This window comes from Ahaetulla prasina, chromosome 18 (assembly GCF_028640845.1).
Source record: "Ahaetulla prasina isolate Xishuangbanna chromosome 18, ASM2864084v1, whole genome shotgun sequence".
Classification (NCBI taxonomy): domain Eukaryota; kingdom Metazoa; phylum Chordata; class Lepidosauria; order Squamata; family Colubridae; genus Ahaetulla; species Ahaetulla prasina.
Window position 1 is genome coordinate 7,437,509 of NC_080556.1, and position 24,667 is coordinate 7,462,175.

A 24,667-nucleotide genomic window follows, 5' to 3' on the forward strand; every position below is an offset into this window, starting at 1 on the left:
TCCAGGCAACCCCCCTCCCCAGGATTCCTGGGGGCAGGAATTGGTCTCCGTTCAGCCACCCACCGTTGGGAAGAGCCCAGCCAGGGAGGGAGGGAGAAGGGTGACCCCCCCTCCTTCCCTGGCTGGGCTCTTCCCAACACGGGGAGGGAGGGAGACCATGTCACACTTATGAATCCTGGAAGCCCGGCCTCTTATCAACCATGACACTACAGGGCTCAGGGTGTTTCCCCCCACCCCTGGAAACTTCTCCCCCCTTCCCTGCCACACGGCTGGTGGAGGCAGGGTTTCCAGGACCCCTAAATGCAAAGGGGAGACCTACCGTCAGCCTCCACTCACCCATTTTTGGGAAGGCCCAAGGAGGGAGGGAGGGAGGGAGAGGGTCAAGTGGGTGGTCAGTCCTGGGTGTCTTGTGAAGCAGCGCAAGAGACCCAGGACTGATCTCCACTTAACCCCTCCTCCCTCCTTCCTTGGGCCTTTCCCAACATGGGGGTGGGGTGGCTGAAAGGAGACCACCTAGGAATTCCAGGGAAACCCCTTTGTACTTAGGGGGTTCCTGGAAACCCCACCTCCACCAGCCAAAGATGCCCCCTACTTCTACTGCTTAACTTGGGGGGGCAAAAGTGTCCTGTGTGTTTCCTTGGGGGGGGGGAAGCCCCAAATGCTCCGTGCTTTTCCCCCTTCATTTCTCTTACCTTGCTGTCAATAAGTGGGGGTCTCCCCATTGATGTGCCTACTGCTTTCCTTAGGGGAAATTAAGTGGTGCCCAGTGTTTCTCCCCCCTACCTTCCCGTAGTAAGGGAAATAGGTAATGTGCTGACTTGACTTTCAAGGCCAGAGTCCAGGGGTGGGCTGCTGGGGGTTCGGAGGAGTTCTGTGCAGTTTGGAGAACCCCCAAATCCCATTCCTGGCTAGCCCCGTCCCCCCACTCCTCCCCGGAGTCCCCATGCGGCCCGTTTTGAATGCAGGTAAGTGCAGGGCGCGCACGGAGGCTCCGGTAGGGCAAAAAACGGGCCTACCGGAAGTTCAGAAATGGGCCCATTTCCACAGGGCCTCCAGAGCCTGGGGGAGGCCGTTTTCGCTCTCCCGGAGGCTAGAGGAAAGCCTCCAGGGCCCAGGGAGGGGAAAAAGTCCCCCCCATGCAGGAGGCCAACTAGGCCACGCCCACCATGGCCACACCTTGCTAAAATTTTTGAAGCCACCCTGATGATAGAGGCTGGGGGTTGGGAAAGGCCCAGCAGGCATGGGGGACGGGGGAAAGAGTCAAGCTGAGAGCCCGTCCTGGGGCTTTTGCAGCCATGTAAGGACTCAAGGCCTGCTCCTCGCTTGACTCCCTCTGCCTGCCTGCCTGCCTGGTTGGGTCCTTCTCAACACTGGGGATGGCTGGAGGTATACTTCAGATTCCTGTACCCAGGAATCCTGGGAAAGGGCCTTTGTGGGGGGGTCCAGGTCTCCACCATCCATGGTATTGCGGGACACAAAGAGTTCCTCCCCCATGCAATGTCATAGATGGTAAAGGCTGAGCTTCCAGGCAACCCCCCTCCCCAGGATTCCTGGGGGCAGGAATTGGTCTCCGTTCAGCCACCCACCGTTGGGGAGGGCCCAGCCAGGAGGGAGGAGAGGGTGACCCCCCCTCCTTCCCTGGCTGGGCTCTTCCCAACATGGGGAGGGAGGGAGACCATGTCACACTTATGAATCCTGGAAGCCCGGCCTCTTATCAACCATGACACTACAGGGCTCAGGGTGTTTCCCCCCACCCCTGGAAACTTCTCCCCCCTTCCCTGCCACACGGCTGGTGGAGGCAGGGTTTCCAGGACCCCTAAATGCAAAGTGGAGACCTACCGTCAGCCTCCACTCACCCATTTTTGGGAAGGCCCAAGGAGGGAGGGAGGGAGGGAGGAGAGGGTCAAGTGGGTGGTCAGTCCTGGGTGTCTTGTGAAGCAGCGCAAGAGACCCAGGACTGATCTCCACTTAACCCCTCCTCCCTCCTTCCTTGGGCCTTTCCCAACATGGGGGTGGGGTGGCTGAAAGGAGATCACCTAGGAATTCCAGGGAAACCCCTTTGTACTTAGGGGGTTCCTGGAAACCCCACCTCCACCAGCCAAAGATGCCCCCTACTTCTACTGCTTAACTTGGGGGGGCAAAAGTGTCCTGTGTGTTTCCTTGGGGGGGGGGAAGCCCCAAATGCTCCGTGCTTTTCCCCCTTCATTTCTCTTACCTTGCTGTCAATAAGTGGGGGTCTCCCCATTGATGTGCCTACTGCTTTCCTTAGGGGAAATTAAGTGGTGCCCAGTGTTTCTCCCCTACCTTCCGTAGTAAGGAAATAGGTAATGTGCTGACTTGACTTTCAAGGCCAGAGTCCAGGGGTGGGCTGCTGGGGGTTCGGAGGAGTTCTGTGCAGTTTGGAGAACCCCCAAATCCCATTCCTGGCTAGCCCCGTCCCCCCACTCCTCCCCGGAGTCCCCATGCGGCCCGTTTTGAATGCAGGTAAGTGCAGGGCGCGCACGGAGGCTCCGGTAGGGCAAAAAACGGGCCTACCGGAAGTTCAGAAATGGGCCCATTTCCACAGGGCCTCCAGAGCCTGGGGGAGGCCGTTTTCGCTCTCCCGGAGGCTAGAGGAAAGCCTCCAGGGCCCAGGGAGGGGAAAAAGTCCCCCCCATGCAGGAGGCCAACTAGGCCACGCCCACCATGGCCACACCTTGCTAAAATTTTTGAAGCCCACCCCTGCCTGGGTCCCCCCCCCCCAAAAAAAAAACACCAGACAGCCTGTTCAACAAATCGAAACAGGATCCGAGTGACCACTTTTAACAGACAAAGACAATCACAAACCAGTAGAAAGCCAAAGATTGCTGGGCGGGGTTTTTTTTTTTTTCCTGTTTTGTTTTTGCTTTTTCCAGTTTTTATTGAGTGAAAATGTCAAACCTTGCATCAGTCATGCAAAAAACAAAAAAAAAATCAAATAAATAAAACACATATATTAAATTTCTAGTAGCGCTAAATTCAAGTGGAAAAATATTCAGTTCTTAATAACGTAGGTGCTGAGAAGACCAGATTCAAGTAAAATCAGAGCACACGGTCCTGTCATAGGATATTTTTTTTTTTTCACTTTCCGCATTATTATTTTTTTTGTCTCAAAACCTATATATAGCTATATATCTATATATATAGGTATATACATATAGATATATACACACACACATATATATATGTGCATACGTATTATTTTTATATTTTATATATATATATATTTATATATATATATATATACACATACATATTTATAAAACATTAAAAAGCGCACGGGTAGTTTCAAGCATCACTTCTCCCCCTCCCCCATTTTTGCCCCCCACCCCCACACAGAAAGGGAAAAAATAATAATAATAATAATTAAAAACAACCGAAGAAAAAAGTACACGTTTTTAAAATTCAAAATGAGCTAGCAATGGCTTATAGTCCTAGTGTGCAATATGGATTTTACAAAGGCTAGAAGTTTTCCCTCAAAAATTTTTCCCCTATGTTATGTATGTGGGGGGGGGCGTGTTTCAGAATTGGGGTGGGGGTGGGGGACGGGGGGACGACCCCCCTTTCTCCCTAGAAAGTTGGGTTTCCTTTTTTCAAAGGCAGGGATTTATTTTTTTAAAAAAAACATTTCTTAGCTTGGAAGTTGGGGGGGGGGGACGTCTATTTTTCCTGTTCAACCAGAAATCGGTAATATAGTTAAGATGGGATTTGGAGGAAAAGAGATGGTTCAGGTTTAAAAACACCTTCCTGGCTCCATTTTAAAAGGGCTGGGAGCGGGTCTTGTAGCGGCTGATGTGCCAAGCGGGGAGAAAGCCACTGCGCGCCCCCAATGCCACCTTGGCCCTGCTTGGTGTTGCCCCCCGCTACCCCGGGACGTTAAACCGGTTTGAGGTTTTTTTCGGGGAGAGGGGGGGGCAAAAACATCCATTACGTAAAAATATCTTTTTTACGCTTTACGTCAATTCAATGTTAGATCAGGCAAGGCTGGGTGACAAAACGGATTATTAAGAAAGGCGGGGCGGGACAAAAACTTCAGGGCCTTTGCCAAATAGTTCTTTTTTTTCTTCTTCTCTTCCTAAACTGCTAGTTGTCCCGTTTCTGTAAAAACGACAATCCTCGGAGTCCATCACACCACTTAAGCTCGGTGCTCGCCTTACACCACTTAAGCTCGGTCTCGCCTGGGACACTAATGCCTGCGTAAGATTAAGTGCTTTCTCCTGAATCGAGCTCGGCGCCCAGATGCAGCCGGAGACGCTGTGGATTAACGCATTTTCAAACAAAATCGTTTTCTTACATTTAAAAACAATTTTTTTTGTTTAAGTGGAGGAAAAGACCCCCCCCCCCAAACTATGGAACTAAGCAGGAAAGAGTACTGAGTAGATAAGATGCACCGATAAGTCGGGTTTTTTCACCTGTCCAATTGGGGTGGCATGGAAAAAAACTAGTTTGCCCAGAAGGCCCGGCAAGGCCCTTTAATGTTTTAGGCCTCTGCAGCAATCCGCATCCAAAGAGAAAGGGGGAATTATTCCAGGTATGTTTGGATGTGCCTGCGATTCAGATGAAACCCCTGGGAAAATGCGATTTAATAAGAGGTGTCAGCCAGTGGTCTGAATCGCCCAGTGGTGGGTTTCAAATCTCGGTGCTACCGGTTTACTATCGGGAGCGTGCTTTGCGTTCGTGCGGCGATTTTGTACCTACGCAGAGCATTTTTGATGACGTCCGAGTAGAAGGTTCTGCGCCTACGCAAAGCATTGTTGATAACGTCTGGGCGGGTGGACAGAGCCTCCCGCCGCTACCGGTTCGCTCGAACCGGGGCGAACCGGTAGCAACCCACCACTGGAATCACCCGTTTTTTCCCTTTTGAATCCGGATGGCTGGGCAGCCTGACTGCCCCCCCACCCCATTTTTTTCCTTACCTTGCGTCCTTCCGCAGCTGTTCAAGGCCACTGACCAAGAAGCGCCGCGCCCCCCCCGGGAGATTTTATTGCCAAAGACATGAGAGAAACATTACAACAGCTTGAAAGTCGCAAAGTTTTGTAAACACACACACACACACACATACACACGTGTGCTACTCAAGTCTGGAGGACCACCGAGTCCTCAAGGTACCTGGTGGGAGGGAGGGAGGGAGGGGAAGAGCTCAGACACAGAGGCATTATCCACCCTTTCCAGAGACGTGACTGCAAACAAGAGGTTCCCGTAGCACCTTTTTTGGGAAGCGACCCAAGTAGTTAAAAAAAAGAGGAGCAGGGATGGGAGCTGAGCAGGGTGGGGTTTCTATCTGGGCATCTCCCAATTGAGGCCTGGTGTGGTTGGTCGCTCCGACTCTTGGTCCTCCCAGCCTTAAGCCTTTTGAAGAAGCAGGAAAGCCTCACTACGGCCTGGACGTATTGGTGTCCCTTTTTAGATTCAATGGCCTTTGCCAAGAGGGGATCAGGCCAGGCCAAACTAGAGGGGAGACTTTTGATGTGCTGCCCTTTTCGGCGGTTCTAATCCCTGGTACAGGGTCTCCTGCGCGAGCAGGGGGTTAGACTAGACGACCTCCAAGGTCCCTTCCAACTCTTGCGACTGTTCCCCCAAATGGTTCTCGCCACCCTTTAAAATACGATCAATACTCTGTGCGTTTGTCTTACCAGCCACACAACAAAACTTATCCGCTATCAACGGGAGGAGGGGGGGGGACACACGACCTCAACTGACGATGTGACAAATCTCTTGTTTCTTTATACGCCAAATCGAAATTCTGAACTACTGAGCGGTCCGTGTTTTGTTCCTAAGACGCCGAGCTTGTCGATCAGAAAGGTCGGCAGTTCGAATCCCTAGTGCAGGTCTCCTGCGTGAGCAAGGGGGGAGGTTGGACTGGATGACCTCCAAGCTCCCTTCCGACTCCTGTTACTGTTATTATTACTCCTCTTGCCTCTTGGTAACATGGATCAAAGCAGGAGGTTCTTGTAGCTAACCAAAGGCCTGTTTTGTCAAGGCAGATTCTCACCAGATACTCGGAGTGTGATCTGAACAGCTCCTACTCGTTGTTCTAGCTATAACTCTCCAATTCTTTCTCTGCCATCATTTTCTGGGACACCTAAAGCGTTTTAGGTTTTTTTTTTGTATTTTGCCATTCTCTTTTCCTTCCTCGCTAGCCATCAATTTAACAAAAGATCCTGGATTACATTCTCACTCTCTCGCACTGCGAAGTGATTTCTGGTTTTCCTTTGTTTGTTTGTTTGCTTGGTTGGTTTGTTTCGTTTTGCAGCCCAACAGCATGGACACAAGACACGAGGAAGAGAAGGGCCGACTGCAAAAAACCTGGGCTGTCAAGTATCGGAAGCGAAAGACCTCCAAGAGGTCTTTCCATTTCCCCCCCCTCCCCCCCTCCCGAGGCAAAGCCTGGTCCCTTTCTTGGGGTGGGGGGGATTTGAGGCAGTTCCTTGGCTGGGATGTGCCTGGACTTCCCTCCACTCCCCGCCTCCCCGCTGTTTCGGGAGTGGGATGGGAGCCGGAGCGCTTGATCTTCCCAGTCGCCAGTTCCGTAATGGGAAGACTTTTGTAAGTGCCGGCCCCAGATGGGTGCAGAAGAGCGAACCAGAGGTCCCCGTGCCTTGCCCGAAGCCTTCCGGGGAAGATACCGGAAGGGGCCTGGGTCTCCCGCCTGCTCTTCCTCTGGCAACGGAGCCAAGATGGGCCTGAAGGATCCTGTGCTTGAAAGACCTTCAAGGAACTGGCGGCGGTGGGAAGCCTGTGATCAGCTCTTGTCCCCTTTCTACAGGGTGGCTCCTTTCTCCCCATCGTCCGAAGGCTGGGCCGCTTTAGAGCTCCGCCTCCTTTCCTTCAATGCCCCCCCCTCCCAGCCAGAGGTCAATCAGGAGATCCTCCAGCTCCAGCTGTGAGGCTCACATTATAAAGCAGTTCCTCCTTCCTTAGAAAAATTAGTAACTTGTTACTATTATTATTATCCTCATCATCATTATTACGATTTGATATTTCAATTCCACGGCCTGGATCGATTCGTCTCGTGTTTCCCCCACTTTTTGTTTTTTGTTAGTTTTTTGCTTTTCTTTTAAAAAAAAAAAAAAACCACAACTGATAATAAATACCCCTGTTCCAAGCATTCCCAGCTGCCTGAGACTTCCGTATCTCCCGTTCATTTGATGCCGGAGAAAAGGAAAAGAAAGGAATAGGAATATAAGTGATACCGGAACCCGCCCCCCCGTTCCCCCTAATTCCACCCATCCCTTTCCCGGTGGCAAAAGGACTCGGCTTGTAGCTTAGCAGAACCTGATCCAGCTTTGCCGCTATATATATATCTATATCTACATCTATAGATATATAGATATATCTATATGTCGTATGACTTAACGCTCTTCATCCCGCCTCATATTCCCCCGCCAGATGCTAGCTGCCTGCCCCCCCCTCCCCCGTCTCCCTGAGAATGGGAGGAGTATTAGAGGACAAATGAACACACACCGGAGTCGAAGGGTTAAAGAACCGTTCCCGCCTTCCCACCTCTGCGAAGGGAAGCGGGCTCGGAAGGGGCAGGCCGCCTCCTACCACGGGGAGCAGCATATCCACCCAGAAGCGGGAGGGTCAGTCCATCTGCATCACGGGGACCGCCATGCTCTGCCTGTTGCCCCTCCCTTGTAAACATGTGCACCCCAACAGATGGGTCCTCCTGCTGCCCCCATCCCACCCCACCCTATCCCCAGGATGTGGCTGCTGCCGCCGCTGCTTCCTCCTCTCTGTCTCCGTCTTGTCTCCGTGTCGTGTGTGGTCCAAGAATCAGTGCTTCCCTCCGCCTCTCACGCACCTTCTGGGATAGAGTCGGTTTTGCTGCTCGCTGGCCATTCTAGCATTCGTTCTTGCCTCTCCCCCCTCAACACAGGAAGGTCTCCTGTTCATGCAGTTTTTGCTTTCTCCGCTCGCCGAGGCCAAACCCCCAAGCCCACCGCTGCTGTGTGGCTGCTCCTTAAGGGGCCGGGGCTGAGGCTGGCTCGCCAGAAGGCGTGGAAGCGTCTCTGGGATCCGCGGTGGAGGAAACGGCCTCCTCCAGTTCACTAATGTCTTTGGCGGGCAGGCCCTCCGCGTCAGGGAGCGACTCTTCCGAATCGGTGTTCAGATCCTCTTCCTCCTCTTCCTCGTCTTCGTCGTCCTCCTCATCCTCCTCTTCATCCTCCTCCTCGTTCATTTCCTCCTCCTCTTCATCATCATCATCGTGGGAAGAGTCGTCCTCTTCTTCCACGTTGCCGCAGCTGGCCAGGAAGCGCTTGCTGGCGGCAGGGGCCAGGCTCTCCCCCGGGGTGGAAGGAAGGCCGCCCATGCCCTCAGGGGGCTTCTGGCTGAGGTCCACGGAGTCATTGAGCCCCACACCTGCCGCGTTCTGCAGGAAGAAGAGGGAGCTCTTGGCATCCGTGCTCAGGTTGAGGGAGCTGTCCAGGTTGACGGAAGCGCTCTGGGCCTCGTACTCCATGGGGGCGGCGGGAAGGCCCTCAGGCCCCGGAGAGATGGCCGGCAGCTCTCCCCGCTCCTGCTTCTCGTGCTTGCGCTTGTGCGAGTCCATCTGCGACATGCCCACCACGGTGTGCTTGCACCCGGGGTAGGTGCAGTGGAAGTGCGAGCACTTGAGTTTGTATTTGCACTCGGGCACTTCGCAGTCCACACTGGAGCTGAACTGGCAGAAGCCGGCGGCACTGATCACGTCCTGCTTGCCATGGTGCTTGCGGTGGGCCGTCACTTTGGTGCTGTCGGTGCAGCGGAAGCCGCAGCGCAGGCAGTGGAAGTGCGTGCTGTTGCCGGAGAACTGGCAGTCGGGGAAGTGGCAGCTGAGGGAGGACTTGAAGCGCTTGAAGTCGTCCAGCACCAGATTGTCCACCCGGTCGTGGTGCTGTGCGTGCTTGTACATGTGGGTGCGGCCGCAGAATTTGTACCCGCAGTTCTCCCGGGTGCAGTGGTAGTGCGTGACCTTGAGGGAGAACTGGCAGTTGGCGTCTTTGCAGTCCTCGTACAGGTCGTACCGCCGGAACCCCTCCAGCATCATCCCCTCGTCCAGCATCTTGCGGGAGGAAGGTGTCTTGCGGCGCTTGCCGAAGGGCGACATGTCCTCGATGATCCAGAAGCGCTTCTTGGCTCCCGCGGCGGTTGGCATGGTGATGGTGTTCCCTGGGGAATAAAGGCAGAGTTTGGCATGTGGAGAGGCCAACGCCCCCTTTTTCTTCCAGACCCTCCCCCATAATTAGTCAAAACTAATTTTGTTTTGGCTAATATAGCGTAAGTTTTTGTTTTAATTGCGAGGTTGCAGTAGAGCGCAGTCTAGGTCTTGTCTTTAAGCGAGACCCAGGAAGGCGTCTCCTCTATGGTCCTTGGTGCTCTCTGAGCTGGCTTGTTTTCTTGGCAGACGTTTCACGACCCTAACTAGGCAGTGGTGAGACCCTTCCAATTTAACAACTGGTTCGGTGATCGCATGCTTTGCGTGTGCCCACGCCAGATGCAGGCTCCGCGTGTGTGCACAGTTCAACAAAAAAAATCACCTTCCGTGTTAAGTGCTAGGGAATTAAAACATCTGAGGTGCGGCAATCTGTTCTGCCACGCTAATCAGCTGCGAACATAAAGGTAAGTAAAGTGCAGGGGCGGGCGGGCAGGCAGGCGGGCCCAGATGATCGTTGAAGCTACGGGTTCGCCCGAACAGGTCCGAACTGGTGGAATCCCACCCCTGTAACTAGGTAACATGTTCAGTGCTAGCACTGATGATGTTACCTAGTTAGGTTAATGAAACATCTGCAAGAAAACAAGCCCGCTCAGAGAGCACCAGGGACCCCCTTGTTTGAACCCTGAGCTACAAATATTCTCCTTTATTGGAATGGACATCCTCCTGAAACCTGGACGGCCCCAAATCCTCTAAACTTGTGTAAGATTTTGAAAAGCTGCTTCCTACTCCAGCCACTTACCCTGGGGTTGGGTAGGAGTATGTCTGAGCCCACCAGTACGGCTGAATGTTGAATGGCCTTCGGGGGGGGGGTGGATTTCGTTTTCATCACATTTCACAAAAGTTACTTTTCAAGGTTTTTTTTTGGTAGAAACCATGTTCCTCTGGCGAGGACTGTTCAGACTTGCATGTTCCCACCAGAGAGTGCCTTTTACACAGCACGCAAGATTATCTGCCTCTTATGGTGAGTGTTACGCTCCCCAGGCCTTGCTCTAATTTTGGTCTGAATTCCTCTTAAGATAAGAATTAAGAGATTTTTTTTTTTTCAACCGTGCTTCCGTCGCTTCTAAGTTTGCGTGTAGGAACCGTTCAGAACTTGTGGCTGTTGATCATCTAATGCTGGGAGAAGAACCTGTCTGGGGGTTTAATTGAAGCTGGTGACTTCTTCGCCTTTGCAACCGTTTAGATGACTGGGCATCAGGTGGGTGAGCCTGGCAATGCCAGGAAGCCAGAACTGGTCCAGAAGACAGTCAAAAGGCTGCTGCCAGTCTGGAAGTGCGCAGGCAGACTGGTTATTTTCGGAGCCCCCGTGTCTATCAGCAACTGGCCGATGATGCTGGGGAAGGGGGGGGGTCGTTGGGGTAGCGCTACGAGAAAGCGGAGATCGGATTACCTGCTGCATCCTGCACTAGCGGGACGTCGCTTTTGACTGGACTGGCAAGGATGGGTGAAAGCCCTGTCGAGCTGGCGGTGGGCAAGGCAATGCCCCTGCTGGATCCCAGGGTGGCACTTAGCAGAGAGTATGAGACACACGATGGAGAGAAGAGGTAGGGCAGGGAGGGGAGGGGAGATCTGAGCAGGGCTTGTGAGAAAGAGGGAGGCAGAGATGGTGGTGGTGGTGGTGGTACATTGTGGCTAACATCGTCACCAGCAGCAGCAGGAGGAGGAGGAAGAGGAAGAGCAGCCAGGCAGCCTGGAGAAACGTGGAAAGAAAAAAAAAATAGCAGGAAAAGAAAAACAAAACAACCACCAGAAAGGAAAAAAAAAAAAGGAAACAGGACCAAAAAATAAGACCCCGAGAAGTGTAAGCCACACGATGAAAAATGGAGGACGCATTCACAGATACGACGATAGAACCAGAGCAGAGGAGGAGATGGAAAGGGGGGTGATGAGCAGCAGCAGCGGCACAGCAGCACAACAGCAGAAGGAGAGTCTCCATGAGGGCATCCGGACCACCCCAACCAGGGCAGGCGGGCAGCAGGTCTACCAGGGAGACGAGGGGTGTGTGTGTATGAGTGGTCAAATGGAAGTCGGGGAAGGAGCGGCTGCTTCTCGGGCCTGCCTCGTCCAGGGAGGCCCACGGCATTCCTTGGGGAGTGGGGGAGTTGGGGGGATGTCGACGGACACTCCAGCCGCCTCCCAGACGGTCAGGCCCTCCAACTGCCGCTCTGGGCCATATGCCTGTTTTGCAAGTGATTCATTGGAAGTGAACGTTAATCAATGCAATGGTGGAGATTTTCAGTCAAAGGCATTGACTTTCTGTCCCTGGCAGCGTCCTCAGGACCGGCTCTCCCAGCTTAGTTTTTCAGAGCCTTCAGAGGCACCCGGTTCCCTGGCAAGGCTCTTTCACAAATCCCTCGTCCCACCATATGGGAGGCCACTCAGAGCCTTCCACGTTCGAAAAAGAAGACCGCCTGACCCAGAGGGCACAGCCTCTTGCAGAGTCCCAGCCTGGAGCTTGGGAGCTGTGTGTGTGTATGTGTGTGTTAGGACACTCACCTGCTGAGGTGCTCTCGTTGCCCACCGGGGTGCTGGAGCAACTGCGGTCCATGTTCGACGACTCCGAGGAGATGGCACCGGGGCTGCATCCCGCGTAATCAAGGTACTCCTCCGTCTCAGGGTCCATCAGACTGGGGGCTCCCTGAAAGGAGGCAGGATTCCCTGATGAAGCCGGGCTGGGGGCCAGGCTGCTCACATGTGGGTGACTGTCATTCCTAGCAGTGTGGCCCACCACCTGCAGCAAGACAACGGAGGGGGCAGGGGTGACTTTTGGGGAAAATCTGGCTGCTTTCTGCCCCTCTTCCTGAAAGCAAAGGTGGGGCCAAGGTTGCCTGGGGCTGCAGGTATCCTCCCCCCCTCCCAATTAGGTGGATCCTAACCTCTTGCCCAGCGTGGTGTGTGTGTGTGTGTGTGTGACACAGGAGACGCTGTACAGCCCTTTTACACGGCAAAGCAGCCTTTCCGTGCAGGAAGGAAGCCGAGGACGCGGCGACAATCCTGAGCTTCAGTCTGAACCCCAACAGCTGCATTGTGCCCCTGAAATCTGGGATGGGGTGTGTGTGTGTTTGCCCCACTCCAGAGGCCTGTGAGAAACCACTGAGGAATTGTGACTTTTAATATACCACGAGGGAAAAATCAGTAAACGCACGGGGATGGTATTTAATTTCTGGAGCGCTAATTGAATTTTATTTCGTTAAAATCAGAACCTATGTTTGGGTCCAGGCGTGGGGAACCTTTGGGAGGCCAGTTTGCTCCTCATGTCCGCTGTCAACTTCAGATGGTCCTGGGGGAGTTCACTGCTTTGCGGGAAGTGCCCCTGTCCTACCCACCCCCTTGACGCAGGTCAGAATGCGTAGAGGGCAATTTGGGGGACAGCTGCTGGTGGAGAGCGGGGGCAGCTGGAGCGGGATGGCCCCCACAGCCGAGACTTTCCTGCTTACAGTGTTCCCAACTGCTGTCCCTGAAAACAGTGACGCCGCGGGGGACGGGGGGAAGCAATCCTCTGGGGCAGTGATGCTATTCAGCCGGTTTGATACGGTTCGGGTGAACTGGTAGCGGCAGCTTCGGGAGGCTCCACCCACCCACCCGGACGTCATCACGTCCCGTTTTTGATTCTCTGCGCATGCACAGAGGTGGCGCGTGTGCTCCCATTTGCAAAATGGTAGCAAAAGTAAGTGAATACCACCCCTGCTCCGGGAGAGTCACCTGAGTGGGAACGCGGTCGAAGTTCTTCCCCAGCATCCTTCTCATGTGCTTCCTGGCATGGGACGTCATCTGATGCTTCAGCAGAAAGGAGAACTGGCAGCCCTCGCGGATGCAATGGAAGTGGCTGTTGACCTGGTTGTATTTGCAGCCTGGAAGGGAAGGGAAGGGGAAAAAAAGAGTCCCAAATCGCACAAGCCGGCAACCAATGTCTTGGAATCAGGAGCAGATGTGCCCCAGGGACGAGCCGGATGCCATTCTTGGTCCAAGCCCAAGAGGAAAGCGCTTCGGAGCAGCTCCCCATAGCCGATTGAAAACCTCAGAGGGAAGGGAGCAGTGATGAAATCCTCTGCGGGTTGCCACCGGTTCGCTGCCCGCACATGCACAGTGCGTACCAATTGCGTGCTTCGCGCGGAACGAGGATCCATTTGAAGGTAAGTAGAACAGCGAGTGGGGAACAGCTGTGCCGCGCGATTTAGATTTGCTAGAAAGCAGGATTTCCTGCTTTCTAGGAAATATAAATCGCGCAGCACAGCTGATCGCCGGAAATACCGGTTTGGACGAACCGGTAGATTTTATTACTGCCGGTTCTCCCGAACCGGTGCAAACCGGTAGCATTTCACCCCTGGAAGGGAAACTCCCTCTGAGGGCTTCTTCCCCATAGTGATGGAGGCTGATGTGAGGTGGGGGGAGGCTGGGACCCAACTGGCATTTCCACAATTCGGGAATTAAACCTCTTTCCCCTCCTCCTGAGAATTTCCCTTCCCATGTTTGCAAAACATCCGAAGGGGGCAAAGAGGGATGCCTCATCTCCCCACAAGTGGAATAAAGGAGGGAGATTCCTGAAAGAAGATCAACTTGGGATCCAGCCCTAGATAGGCCCAGGCTGAGCAAACCCTCCTCCCCCCCCCCCAGCTTCCTGTCTCCTTTGCAGAGGGTCAATGAAGGTCAACAGGAGACCAAGAGGGACATTTCTGAGATAACCCGAATGACTTACCGAGAACGGCCCAAGTCAAACCCGCTGCATTTAATTTATTAATTGGCAGGTTGAACAAATTAAAACTGATCAGTTTTTAAAGGGCTTTAATTGGAAAGCCGTTTTAAATTTATGAAAATTACCGATGCCAGGGGCCGTCTTAAAAGTCGCATCCCTTGTTTTGCACATGCGGGAAAGAGAGAGAGAGAGAGAGAGAGAGAGAAAGGCCGTCTCGGATGCTGCCTGCTATAACTTTTATTTAATTATTTCCAAGATTTATTAGTTGCCTTATAGCAAATACTCTCTCAGCATGACATACAATGAAAACACAAATAAAATCCAAAATCCATATACATCTCGTCAGAAGCGGCATAATAAAGCCATCAATTAAAAAACAGCGGAGGTTAAAAAACAGGCACCAGCCGTCTGTGTCACACACACACACACACACACACACACACACACACACACTCTTCCCACCCCACGACAAGCTCTAAAGCCCTCCAAACTTTGAAAAGTTATCTGCCGGGGGGGGGGGGGAATATGGGCGCAAAAGGTCTTTGTGGTTCCCCCCCCCCATTCTAGACGGACTTGGATATATCTGGGGGGCAATGGGATGAATTAATTGATGCAGAAGCCATGGGCTCTGCGCACAGCCACGCTTTACCGTAGGTCTGTTTACAAGCCAGCCTGCAAACCGAGGTTTGCCACTAGAAGGGCATTGCCAAGTTGGCATTTCTGGAGGTCTTCTCCTTCCCTCCACCCCACCTTACACACAATGCCCCCTCCTTCCTGCTTTGCTGGGGGTGCGTCTGGGCATGACTGGCAGCAGGCAGGCAGGGCAAGGCTTGCTCGTTGCTGGGGCAGCCGAGTGTCGGGTTTTGCGTGGCCTGGCGATGTGCCGGACGGCAGCCAACCGCCAAGCCTCTTGGCATTCCTCAGCCAGGAGCCAGGTAAGGGGCGGCCCAGGGCCTTGTTGTCTGTTGCTCCAGTTACAGCTGTGCCTTGCTATCATCCCCCGGGCTAAATGCAAAACGGAATCTACAGAGATTTTAGGTCTTTTCCGGACTGAGGGCCCAAAGTGTGCATGCACCATAACCCCACCCACCCCTGCTTACACGCACCCCCGAACCCCCTCTGCATGTGCGTCCAGCCCACCCACACGCAGCCCGCCCCCGCACATGTGCACGCGGGGCCCCCCCTGCACACGCCCTGCCCCCTGTGCATGCACGGCAGAGACCCGACGACCAGATGGCCGGCAGGAGGTGCGTGCGCATAAATAGCAGAGCTGAACTGGGGCGACGGCGCGCGTGCCCACAGAGAGGGCGCTGCGTGGCACCTGTGGCACACGTGCCGTAGGTTCGCCATCGCGGTTCTAGGTCATCCAGGTCATGGTTGTCCGAAAGCTGCTTTTCCCAAAGGCAAGTTGGATTTTCTTGTTTTTGTTTTTCCTCCAGAACCGAAGAAGCTTCTTGAATGAGAAGCGAAACGTTTTCGAAGGAAAACAACAACAACGAACAACCACTGAGGAAACCCCATTGCTTTTTGGAAATACAAGATGGAGTAGCTTTCCCCCCCCCCCACACCCTCCGGCCTTTTGAATCTTCTGGGGTGCTTTCGCGCGTACCCCTTGCCCCACCCACAGCCTTGAGTGGGGCTCAGGAGGGGGCAAGGCTACCAGGCATGCAAAGGGGAACCCATCCTTCCAGCTCCCCCCAATATCCAGAGGTGTGGGATAAAGAAGATTTGGGTTAGGGTTAGGTTACCCTTTTCTCTTTTAGAGGGCCGAGGGGAGTCAGGACTGGAAACGCCACCACCCCTGGGTTTCTGTAGCTGAAGCTGAGCAGCCAAGACTCCTAGTGAGGCCGGACTCTTGTGGAATGACTGGGGAAGGCCACGTCAGGCCAGGCAGCTCCCACACCAGCCGACTAGAAGGCTCTCCGGCCTCTGCCCCGGGTGGCCAACCTATCTGGGCACTGCCGCTAGGGCTCCCTTATTTTAACTGCTGGAGAAACTGGGGGTGGAGGGGGTGGGAGAGGCTAGCCCCACCTTTATTACTGGCAAACGCAGCTGCCAACCACACCCGCTGCCTCCGTGTAACTTTTGGGCGCTTTGATGTGCGGCTGCTTCGCCGGGGGAGTTGGCATCGGAGAGGGCAGGGCCGCCCTCGCTGCCAGCGCAAACCCGCGCCTAAGGCATGGCCATCTGGGGGAATACTGGGACAATATTACTATTCTGGGATGTCCCGGGTGAGCCTTGCCACGTGAAAAGCGGGCACTTGGCGCAAAAGACCAGAAAGGAATGGTGGAGCAGTTTCGAATTGTTTTTGTCTTCTCTTTCCCCCCCCCCTCGGGATCTGACAGCCAGCAGGGTCCAAAGGAAGGGTTTGTGTGCCCATTCCAGGAGAAGGAAAGACGGACGGCTGGCTCGGCATCACAGCCCGCGACTTCAATATTTGAGCTGCTTATCGGGGGAAGGAGGAGCCGCCCGATCAAAGGGACTAATTCACGTCGAATAAAACCGACAAGTTGAAAAACCGGTTTGTTCTGCTTAAGCTGCCTGAAAGAAAGGAAGCTCGAAGTGTGTCGTCCCCCCCGTCCCTTCTCGCTTACCCAGCCTGCCGCATTCTTCCCGTTTGGTGAAGTACTTGAAACCGTTGGCGGCCCTCCGCTCGGCCTTCTCGTGTTTCTTCACGTGCCAGGGCAGCTTGGTGGTGATGTTGGTGACAAAGAAGCAACCGGGGCGAAGGCAGTGGTAATGGCCCCGCATGCGGAACTCACAGTGCTGCAAGAGGGAGAGGAGGGAGGGAGGGTCAGGCTCGTGAGAAAAGCCCCCCTCCCCCCATCCCCAGGCCAAAGGACCCCCCCCCAAAAAAACCTTGCACGACAGCTGCTGGCCTCCGTGCTCTAGGAGAACCTCTCCGGTGCCTCAGTTTCCCTAATACACGCCTTTCCCTTCCTCGCGTGCAGATCTTTGGCCATTGAGAAAGTACATCAACCCTGCAGGGTTTGTACAGGGGGCTCTGAATCTCTCTCACTTTCTTCCCAATTCACTGGACAACACCCTTTCCCTTCCCCCTCCATCATAGACCACCCCACCGGGCTACTTGGAAAGGGGGGTCCTTCCCCTTCCAGGTAGTCTTTGGCCTTGAAAATAGAGGAGCTCTTGCCCTGCAGATTTGAGAAGTGCATAGGTAGAAGTGCACAGGTAGTCCTCAACTTACGACCGCAATTGAGCCCAAAATTCCCATGGCAAAGTGAGACATCGGTTCAGGGAGTTTGGCCCCATTTCTCCGCCATTCTTGCCACCAATGTTAAGTGAATCGCTGCCAATTGTTAAGCTAAGTAACCGTGGCCGTTAAGCCAACCTGGCTTCCCCGTCAACTTTGTTCATCAGAAGGTCGTAAGTAGGGATCGCGCAACCCTGGGATGCTGCAACCGTCATAAATACGATAACTGGTTGCCCAGCGTCTGAACTTTGATCACGTGACCGCGGGGATGCTGCAACGGTTGTAAGTGGTCGTAAGTCACTTTGTTCAAGAGGTGGTGTAACTTTGAACGGTCGCTAGAACCGTTGTAATTTGAGGACTATCTCTACCTGATGGGGACCAGCCAGGACAGGCGAATCTTCCTCTTCTAATTTCTCACGGTTCTCCCGGCATTCCAGCCCCACCCACCCCCACTTCTCTCTCTCTCTCTCTCTCTCACCCTCTCCCTCTCCCTCTCCCTCTCCCTCTCCCTCCCTCCCTCTCTCTCTCTCTCTCTCTCTCTGGACCCTCCGGGGCTTACCTGGTTTGGGCAGAGACACTGCAGGGAGTAATAAGCGAACTGATCGCGCACATTCACCAGGTTGTTGTTGGGGTTGATGTGGTCGAGGCAGTGGGACTCGGCCTTCCCCGAGGTTTTGCACACGTATTTGCAGTTCCCAAAGAGACAGTGGAAGTGGAATTTGTTGGCATACTTGCAGTCCGTGGCCAGGCAAGGATCGCTGGAAGAGAGACCCAAAATGAGCCCTTCTGGCTAACAGGGACAGTGTTGCGGCCTGTCGGCCGCCGGCCCCTCCAGCAGCTGAATCACATGAATTATCTGACCATTGTCAGCTCTTCTTCCTGTCCTACCATGTCCCAGTTTGGTCAGTTAGAAATGGATGATCCATTGTGAGTGAAAGTACACTTGACTAAAGCCAAGCGGTTACAGAAGAAGCAAGGCTGGATCTGGGATTTTCACGCCCAAAGCATACGGTTTTTTCCCTTGTTCCCACCTTCCCCCTGGTTATCAGCGAGTGTCCAATTAGGTGCTAACAAATTGTTGGGGTAACAGTCCCTGTCTTTTAGGGTGTTGTGGCCTGTTGACCGCCGGCCCCACCAGCAGCCAAATCAGAGGAGGAGGAGGCAGCAAAGCAACCTGAGAGGTCCGAGGGGGAAGAGGGAATGGAGCTGGCAGAGAGAGAGAGACGGAAGCGGAACCTGGACTGTCCATCAGCCCTCAGGTGGAGAGTCAACAGCCCCCAGGTCTGGAGGTGGCTGATGAGGAACAGGAGGAACAGCTGGGTCCAGTGCCTGACATGCGGATGCACAGAAGGCAGAGGAGAGGAGAGCAGAGGAAATCTATGGGCCAGTCAATGGGACGGAAGAGCCACCACTGCTAGCGAAGCCCCACCCTAGCTATGGGGATAAAAGGCAGGGGGCGGAGATGAATAGATGGGGCAGACAACTATTCATCTCCCCTGCTGGACAGACTTGTTAGCCTGAGAGAGAAACTTGTTGCCGGGGCTGCTGCCGCTCCTAATAAAGGAATCTTTTGAGTTCACTTCAGAGGATTTGTCGTGTTTGGGGAGCTAGGTCAGAACAGACGGTTGCTGTCAGCCTCCACTCCAATCCTCACATCCTTTTGTACTCTTTATATTCAGTAGTTAGATTGCATGGGGTTTTTATGTGTAATGTAAATAGCTCATGAATTCAGTTTAAGTAGAGAGGGCCCTTTAAGAGTGTCGTCTGACATAGTTTGAATTCAACAGGAATGTTAGAGCGCGCGCTTTCAACGAACATTGCATTCCTGAGATGATTTACAGCCAGAGACTTGCGGAAGGAGATTACCGGGGGCGGGGGGGGGGGAGGAGAAGGAGCTGGCATTGGACCAAACCTGCTGACCTCTTGGGGAGAGGAGGGACTAACAATGGGATATGGAATGTTAGCCATATTTTGTCTCAGATTCAACTTTATATTGCTGTAGTCCAGATGTATCTAGTAAAAGTACTTTTCTTTATTTGCAAATGAAGTCAAGGTGTATTCCTTCCTAGATATAATCAGAGGCAGCCTGACATTTGCCGACTTGCCATCCAGGAACACCCTAGCCAGTTGGGGGCATCCCAGTGACCAAAGGACTTGTCTTGGACACCTCGAGCGCAGGTCACCCAACCCTGGATCCCACATCGCCCGTCCAAAAGAGCCACTCACTTCTCTTGGAACTGGAGGAAGCCCGGCTTGACCTGAGGCTTGGCGTTCTCCAGGGAAGTGGTGGCCATCGGGGAGGTGGCCAGCCCGGGCCCTGAGACAGGCAGCTGAGACATGGTGGATGCCAGCTGTTTCCAGGCCAGGAGCGTAGGAGCGGACGGCACACTAGCCGGACATGCGGTGGGTCCCTCCGCGGCCGAGGCGGTGGCCAGAATGGCGGACGCGGCGGATGGAGAGGAAGGGGGGATGGAGGTCTTGCTCTCTGCCGGAGTCGGGAAGGCGTGCTCTGAGGTTCCCTTCGCGGCGCCTCCCTCTGTTCGGAAGTGGAAACTACAGAGAGGGGTGAGGAGAGAGAGAGAAAGAGAGGCCCATCAGCCACAGACGTTGACAACTAGCGCAACTCATTCAGTTGCCCCGTTTAGGCATCGCTTAGTGGTCTCCTGCTCGTTTCTGAACAGGGGCTGTTAGTGGTGGCTTCTGCCGAATTCCTAAGGCTGATTCTGGGCAGCTTCACAATTTTTTTTAAAAATGTCATTATGACATACAGAGTGACACTCATCACGGGGACCCTCACCTTCACCTCCCACTTAAGGGGGCTACTCAGAACTCCTGGGGCCAGAGCCCAGTTTATAAGCATCTCGTTATAAGCAACGGGCAAAGTGTGGGTGATCCAGATTTACAGGGAGGGCAGATGCTGTGGACAAAACTCTTAATTTTTTTATCACAACGTTGCTCTTCATTCCTGGGCCTTTTCCAGGGTTGAAAACCCCTACATTGAAGGATCTACACACACACACACACACACATACACCATGCCCGTTTAGTGGTCCAATCAGGAAGGCAATTCACAAAGGCCCCGGGAAGCAAATGTGACAAAACCCAAGGTGGATCCCACGGGTGTGTCCACACAGCAGCCGTGGACCGATCTTCTTTATTATGTCCTCGATCCAGGAAGCTGGGCTGAGTGAATACTGCCGTGTTCGGTCTAGGGCACTGCCTGTATCCACGATGTATCGAAACCACCGTTGTTGGCTGATGCTGCTCGCGTTCCCATTTCGACCGAGAACAAGAGATTGCTGAAGTTCGGTTGGAGATGCGACTTGAAGTAGAGGTGGTGGCCCTTTCAGCGTTATGCTTACAAGGAAGGAGCCGTGCCGGGGGGGGGTCGGTCTGGGTCCAGGCAGGCCACCACCGATGCCTCCCAGCATCTTTGGGAGATGGGGAGAAGAGATGCTTCTGTGTTTGTTCACTGTTTGTGTATATTGGCTTCTTATTTCTGTAAGCGGCTCAGACTCACTGAGAGCGAGTGGGAGGCAGTATACATTTTCTTAAACCAACACACAGATCCCACTGCCTGTGACCATCTCTGCAACCTCCATTCTTCCTTCTCTGAGGCCCGAAGGAGTTTAAAAAGCACACACACACACACACACACACACACACCAGGGGTGAAATGCAACCGGTTCAGACCGGTTCGCCCGAACCGGTAATAATAAATGTGTTTGACGCGCACCACGCATGTGCGAGCGAAGCGAACCGGTAGCAGAATTCGGAGCATTTCACCCCGACACACACAACCCAGCGGCGAGGGAGCGATGCCTGGGACTTACTTGGCGTGCTTCACAGCTCCGTCCACGGTGCTGAAGAGAGCGCCACACTCTTCCACCACGCAGTGGAAATGCACCTTGTGCAGGAAGTCGCACTGGGCATCGCAGAAATCCTTGGTGCCAAACCTGCCAAAGGAGGAGGAGGAGGGGAAAGCCTGAAACTCCACGGGGCATCCGCTCTGCGTGGCCTGCACCCTGGGCTCTGCACCCCACAGGCAGGCAGACCCCCAGTGATTCAGGCCCTTCCTTAGCCCTACCTGGAGACCAAACCGGGACACTCCCCCACCCTCCCTTCTGGCCTGCAAAGCAGCGGCTGCCTCCTTGGTCCAGAGTCTCCCCTCCTCCCCATTTTAAAGACCGCTTCCGATCGCCCCGGTCTCATTTTGCAAGCAGCAGGAAATCTTCATTCCTGGCTCGGCTTCCAACGGCAGACAAGGACGCCCCTTCCTTGGGCTGAAGCATAATGGCCCGACTGATCGGGCAGATAACTGCGGGACAAAGAACTGGGGTGGGGGGGAGGCCTGCTGGACAAGGAAGAAGCTGGGCTATAATTTCCTAGGAGGGTCAATCTTTTAATTAACTGGTTGGCTTTGAATTGGCTGAATTTAAATACATTTACATACTGAAAAACACAAGTGAAGGTGTCCTTTTCACCGAAAAGAAAGCAACACCATCTCTAATATATAGAATAGAATAGAGTTGGAAGGGTCCTTGGAGGTCTTCTAGTCCAACCCCCTGCTTAGGCAGGAAACCCTGCACCACTTCAGACTGTATGTATGTATGTATGTCTGATTTGAAAAAAAATATTGAGTCTTTTCTTATCATGGCTTAAAAAAAAAAGCATGGAGGTTGATTAATTAATTAATACTTTTTATTAATTCGGCTTTCCCTGGGAGTAAGGCAGCTGGGATGCCCCACACATCTGGTGGAAGAAGGCTGATATCTTTAAGGAAATGATCGTAGTGTCGCACACAGGAGTCGCACGCAACTTCACAACCGCTCAAGATCTTTCCGGGGGCAAACGAATCACTTTTCAAAGACAGAACGACTACAGGCGGGGAAGGGAAATGTAATTCACCAGGTTCCCCGGCTGGCGTTTCTTAACTCGGGTGTTTCCTAAAAGGGTTCAGGTACCAAAAGTGGTGGGTGAGGAAGGTGGGATTGGAAGGAGCCTTCTTGACTCAAGGGTGGGCTTCAAAAATTTTGACAAGGGGTTCTCTGCCCGGTTGATGGGTGGGCGTGGCCATGGTGGGCATGGTCTAGTCAGCCTCCTGCACCACAGCAGGTGGGGGGGGGTTGTCCTCCCCGGGCTCCGGAGGCTTTCCTCGAGCCTCTGCAAGAGCAAAAAAGGCCTCCCCAGGCTCTGGAGGCCAGAAACAGGCCCGTTTTTGGCCTTCCCAAACTTCCGGTAGGCCCGTTTTTCACACTTCCTGAGCCTCCACACCCACCCTGCACTTACCTGCATTCAAAATGGGCCGCGTGGGGATTCCGGGGAGGGGAGGGGCCAGCCAGGAGTGGAATCTGGGGTTTCTCTGAACGGCACAGAATCTTAGCTAAAGGTTCTCCCGAACCCCTAGCAGCCCACCCCTGCCTTGACTTCTCCTTGTGCAGAGCAAGCCAGCTTGGTCTGAAGGCCGACCGCCCCTGACTCAAACAGAATCATCCACCAGAAAAGAAGAACTCAGCAAAACTGAAGAAGAGATGGGACGTTAAGAAGAGACCGGACAGCCATTGGTCTGAAACTGTCTGGGTTTTCCTGCCTGAGCAGCGGGTCGGACTAGAAGACCAACTCCAGGGTTCCTTCCAACTCCGTTATTCTATATTCTATGAACTAAGGCGAAGGGGCAATTCCAGGGAACAATGTGAGACGATTGTGAAAGCCCCGAATTTAGAATGCCAGGCAAACCCAGGCTGGCTCTTCCCGGCAAGCGCTGACATTTTCCCATGCAGAGGACTTGATAGATTTGACTTCCGCCTTTAGTTCTGCTAGGCCTGCTTTGCACGCGTTATGCCTGTTTTCATTGCAGATGTCTTTATGGAAGGCTAAGGGAGGGTTAAATTCCATTAACGGGCAAAATAACTCGAGTCCTGGGAAGCGATGATGCATGAAATACTGGAAGCTAACCAGGGCCCTGGCGCTGTGCCTTCCATGCTGCTTTGGTGCCCAATGCAAGAGTCGCCCCGGAAAAGCCGCAGAGGGGCAGGGAAGGCTCCTTGCAGCCCGGCCCTGAGGCCTTCCATGGGGCAGCGCTGGCCTCCAAGCAGCCCTCTCTCCTCCAAGTGAGATCTTCCTGCCCTCACCTGCGCAGGTACATCTTCCAGGGCTCCGCGAGCTTTTCCTGAACCAGAGCCTTCACCGTCTTGCCCAGATACTGGGTGGCATCTCCCGCAGCTGCCAGGTGCCCGCCATCGCACTCCCCCTTCAAACCGAGGAGGTTCCCCAAATTCGGGTTATTCTGAGACATCTGTGGGCAGAAAAGAGATCTTGGTGTTAGGGGTGAAAGCCCAGAACTTCCTGAGTGGATCTCTAGGAGAAAAGCCTTGAGCAGAGTGGCTGAGGACTCCTGGAATCGGCCAATGAAAGAAGTCCCTGTGGATTTTATTCCGCTAGTTGTTGCTGAATAGAGGGGGTTGGCGCTCATTTCCGTCTCAACGCCATTAAGCCAGCGCTGTCCGAAGACATTTCCGGGGTCATGTGGCCAGCGTGACATCATGGAGCGCTGTTTACCTTCCCACCGAAGTGGTGCCTATTTATCTACTCGCGCTTGTAAGCTTTTGAACTGCTACTTTGGCAGGAGCTGAGCTGAGGACGGGAGCTCGCCCTGTCGTGTGGTACTCGGGTCTCAAACCTGGGCTGCCAGCTTTCCAGGCTGACAAGCCCAGAGTCTTAACCCCCGATCATCAATGACACTCTCCTGGAGCAGTTCAAAGCAAGCTGCTGAACACCCATCATCCCCAGCAAGCTCGGCTTCTGGGGTGTGTGTGGGGGGGTTGGTCTGAATGAATCCCCCTCCTTGTGAGTTGGGCCATTCTCTCTCTCTCCTGAGTCAGAGGAAGCATTTGCTGCTCGTTTGATGGAAGGACAAGACCCCTTGCTATCATATGAACCCTGGTGGCGCGGTAGTCAGGATGCCACATTGCAGGCTAACTCTGCCGACTGCCAGCGGCTCGATTCTGACCGTCTCAAGGTTGTCTCAGCCTCCCATCCTTCTGAGGTCGGCAAAACGAGGACCCAGATTTTGGGGGGAGAGGGAGGGAAGAGGCTGACTCTGTGAACCGCTTAGAGAGGGCTGTAAAAGCACGGTGAAGTGGTATATTAAGTCTAAGGGCTACTCTCTCACTTCCGGTAAGGTGGTTAATGCTCGCTTTAGCAGGAAGCCTTAATCGGAAGTTTGAAACAGGCAGGGTTTAAACTACGCTGCTGGCCACGGATGAAGGCCGAGTCTTGCTAATTCCTCCCGAACAGCAAAGGGGCAACAGGAAGTCAAGCTCAAGAAAGCGCTGGAGAGCTGGGGGACAGAGAGAGAGAGAGAGAAAGCCCTCAAAATTCTGGGGAGAATGGACGCAGCTCCAAGCAAAGTCAAGAGTCCTTCTGGGAATTTTCTCAGCCCTGCCTGGATGGGAGATTCAGAGCAAAGCCTCAGAAGAAAACCCCAACTTTGGCTTTGAGGAAAGAAGCAGTTGCTCCGAGCGGACCTGGCTATGTAAGGCAGCGA

General features: G+C 53.7%; 1 protein-coding gene across 8 annotated transcripts in view; it reads right to left on the reverse strand.

The window, feature by feature from the left end:
- Positions 1-2,823: 2,823 nt before the first annotated feature.
- The window catches only part of CASZ1 (castor zinc finger 1), a 346,407-nt gene continuing 324,563 nt past the window's right edge, over positions 2,824-24,667 (reverse strand). For 5 of the 8 annotated variants that reach the window (XM_058160962.1, XM_058160963.1, XM_058160966.1 and 2 more), the window contains 9 exons: positions 23,253-23,416; positions 20,955-21,077; positions 19,348-19,674; positions 17,681-17,879; positions 16,505-16,676; positions 12,920-13,068; positions 11,714-11,948; positions 10,608-10,907; positions 2,824-9,171 (listed from right to left, as the gene is read on the reverse strand). In XM_058160962.1, the coding sequence (XP_058016945.1) occupies positions 7,982-9,171; positions 10,608-10,907; positions 11,714-11,948; positions 12,920-13,068; positions 16,505-16,676; positions 17,681-17,879; positions 19,348-19,674; positions 20,955-21,077; positions 23,253-23,416 (2,859 nt within the window). In that variant the 3' untranslated portion in view covers positions 2,824-7,981. The remainder of the gene's footprint in view (positions 9,172-10,607; positions 10,908-11,713; positions 11,949-12,919; positions 13,069-16,504; positions 16,677-17,680; positions 17,880-19,347; positions 19,675-20,954; positions 21,078-23,252; positions 23,417-24,667) is intronic. The other 3 variants (XM_058160965.1, XM_058160968.1, XM_058160967.1) reach the window with 3 other exon arrangements.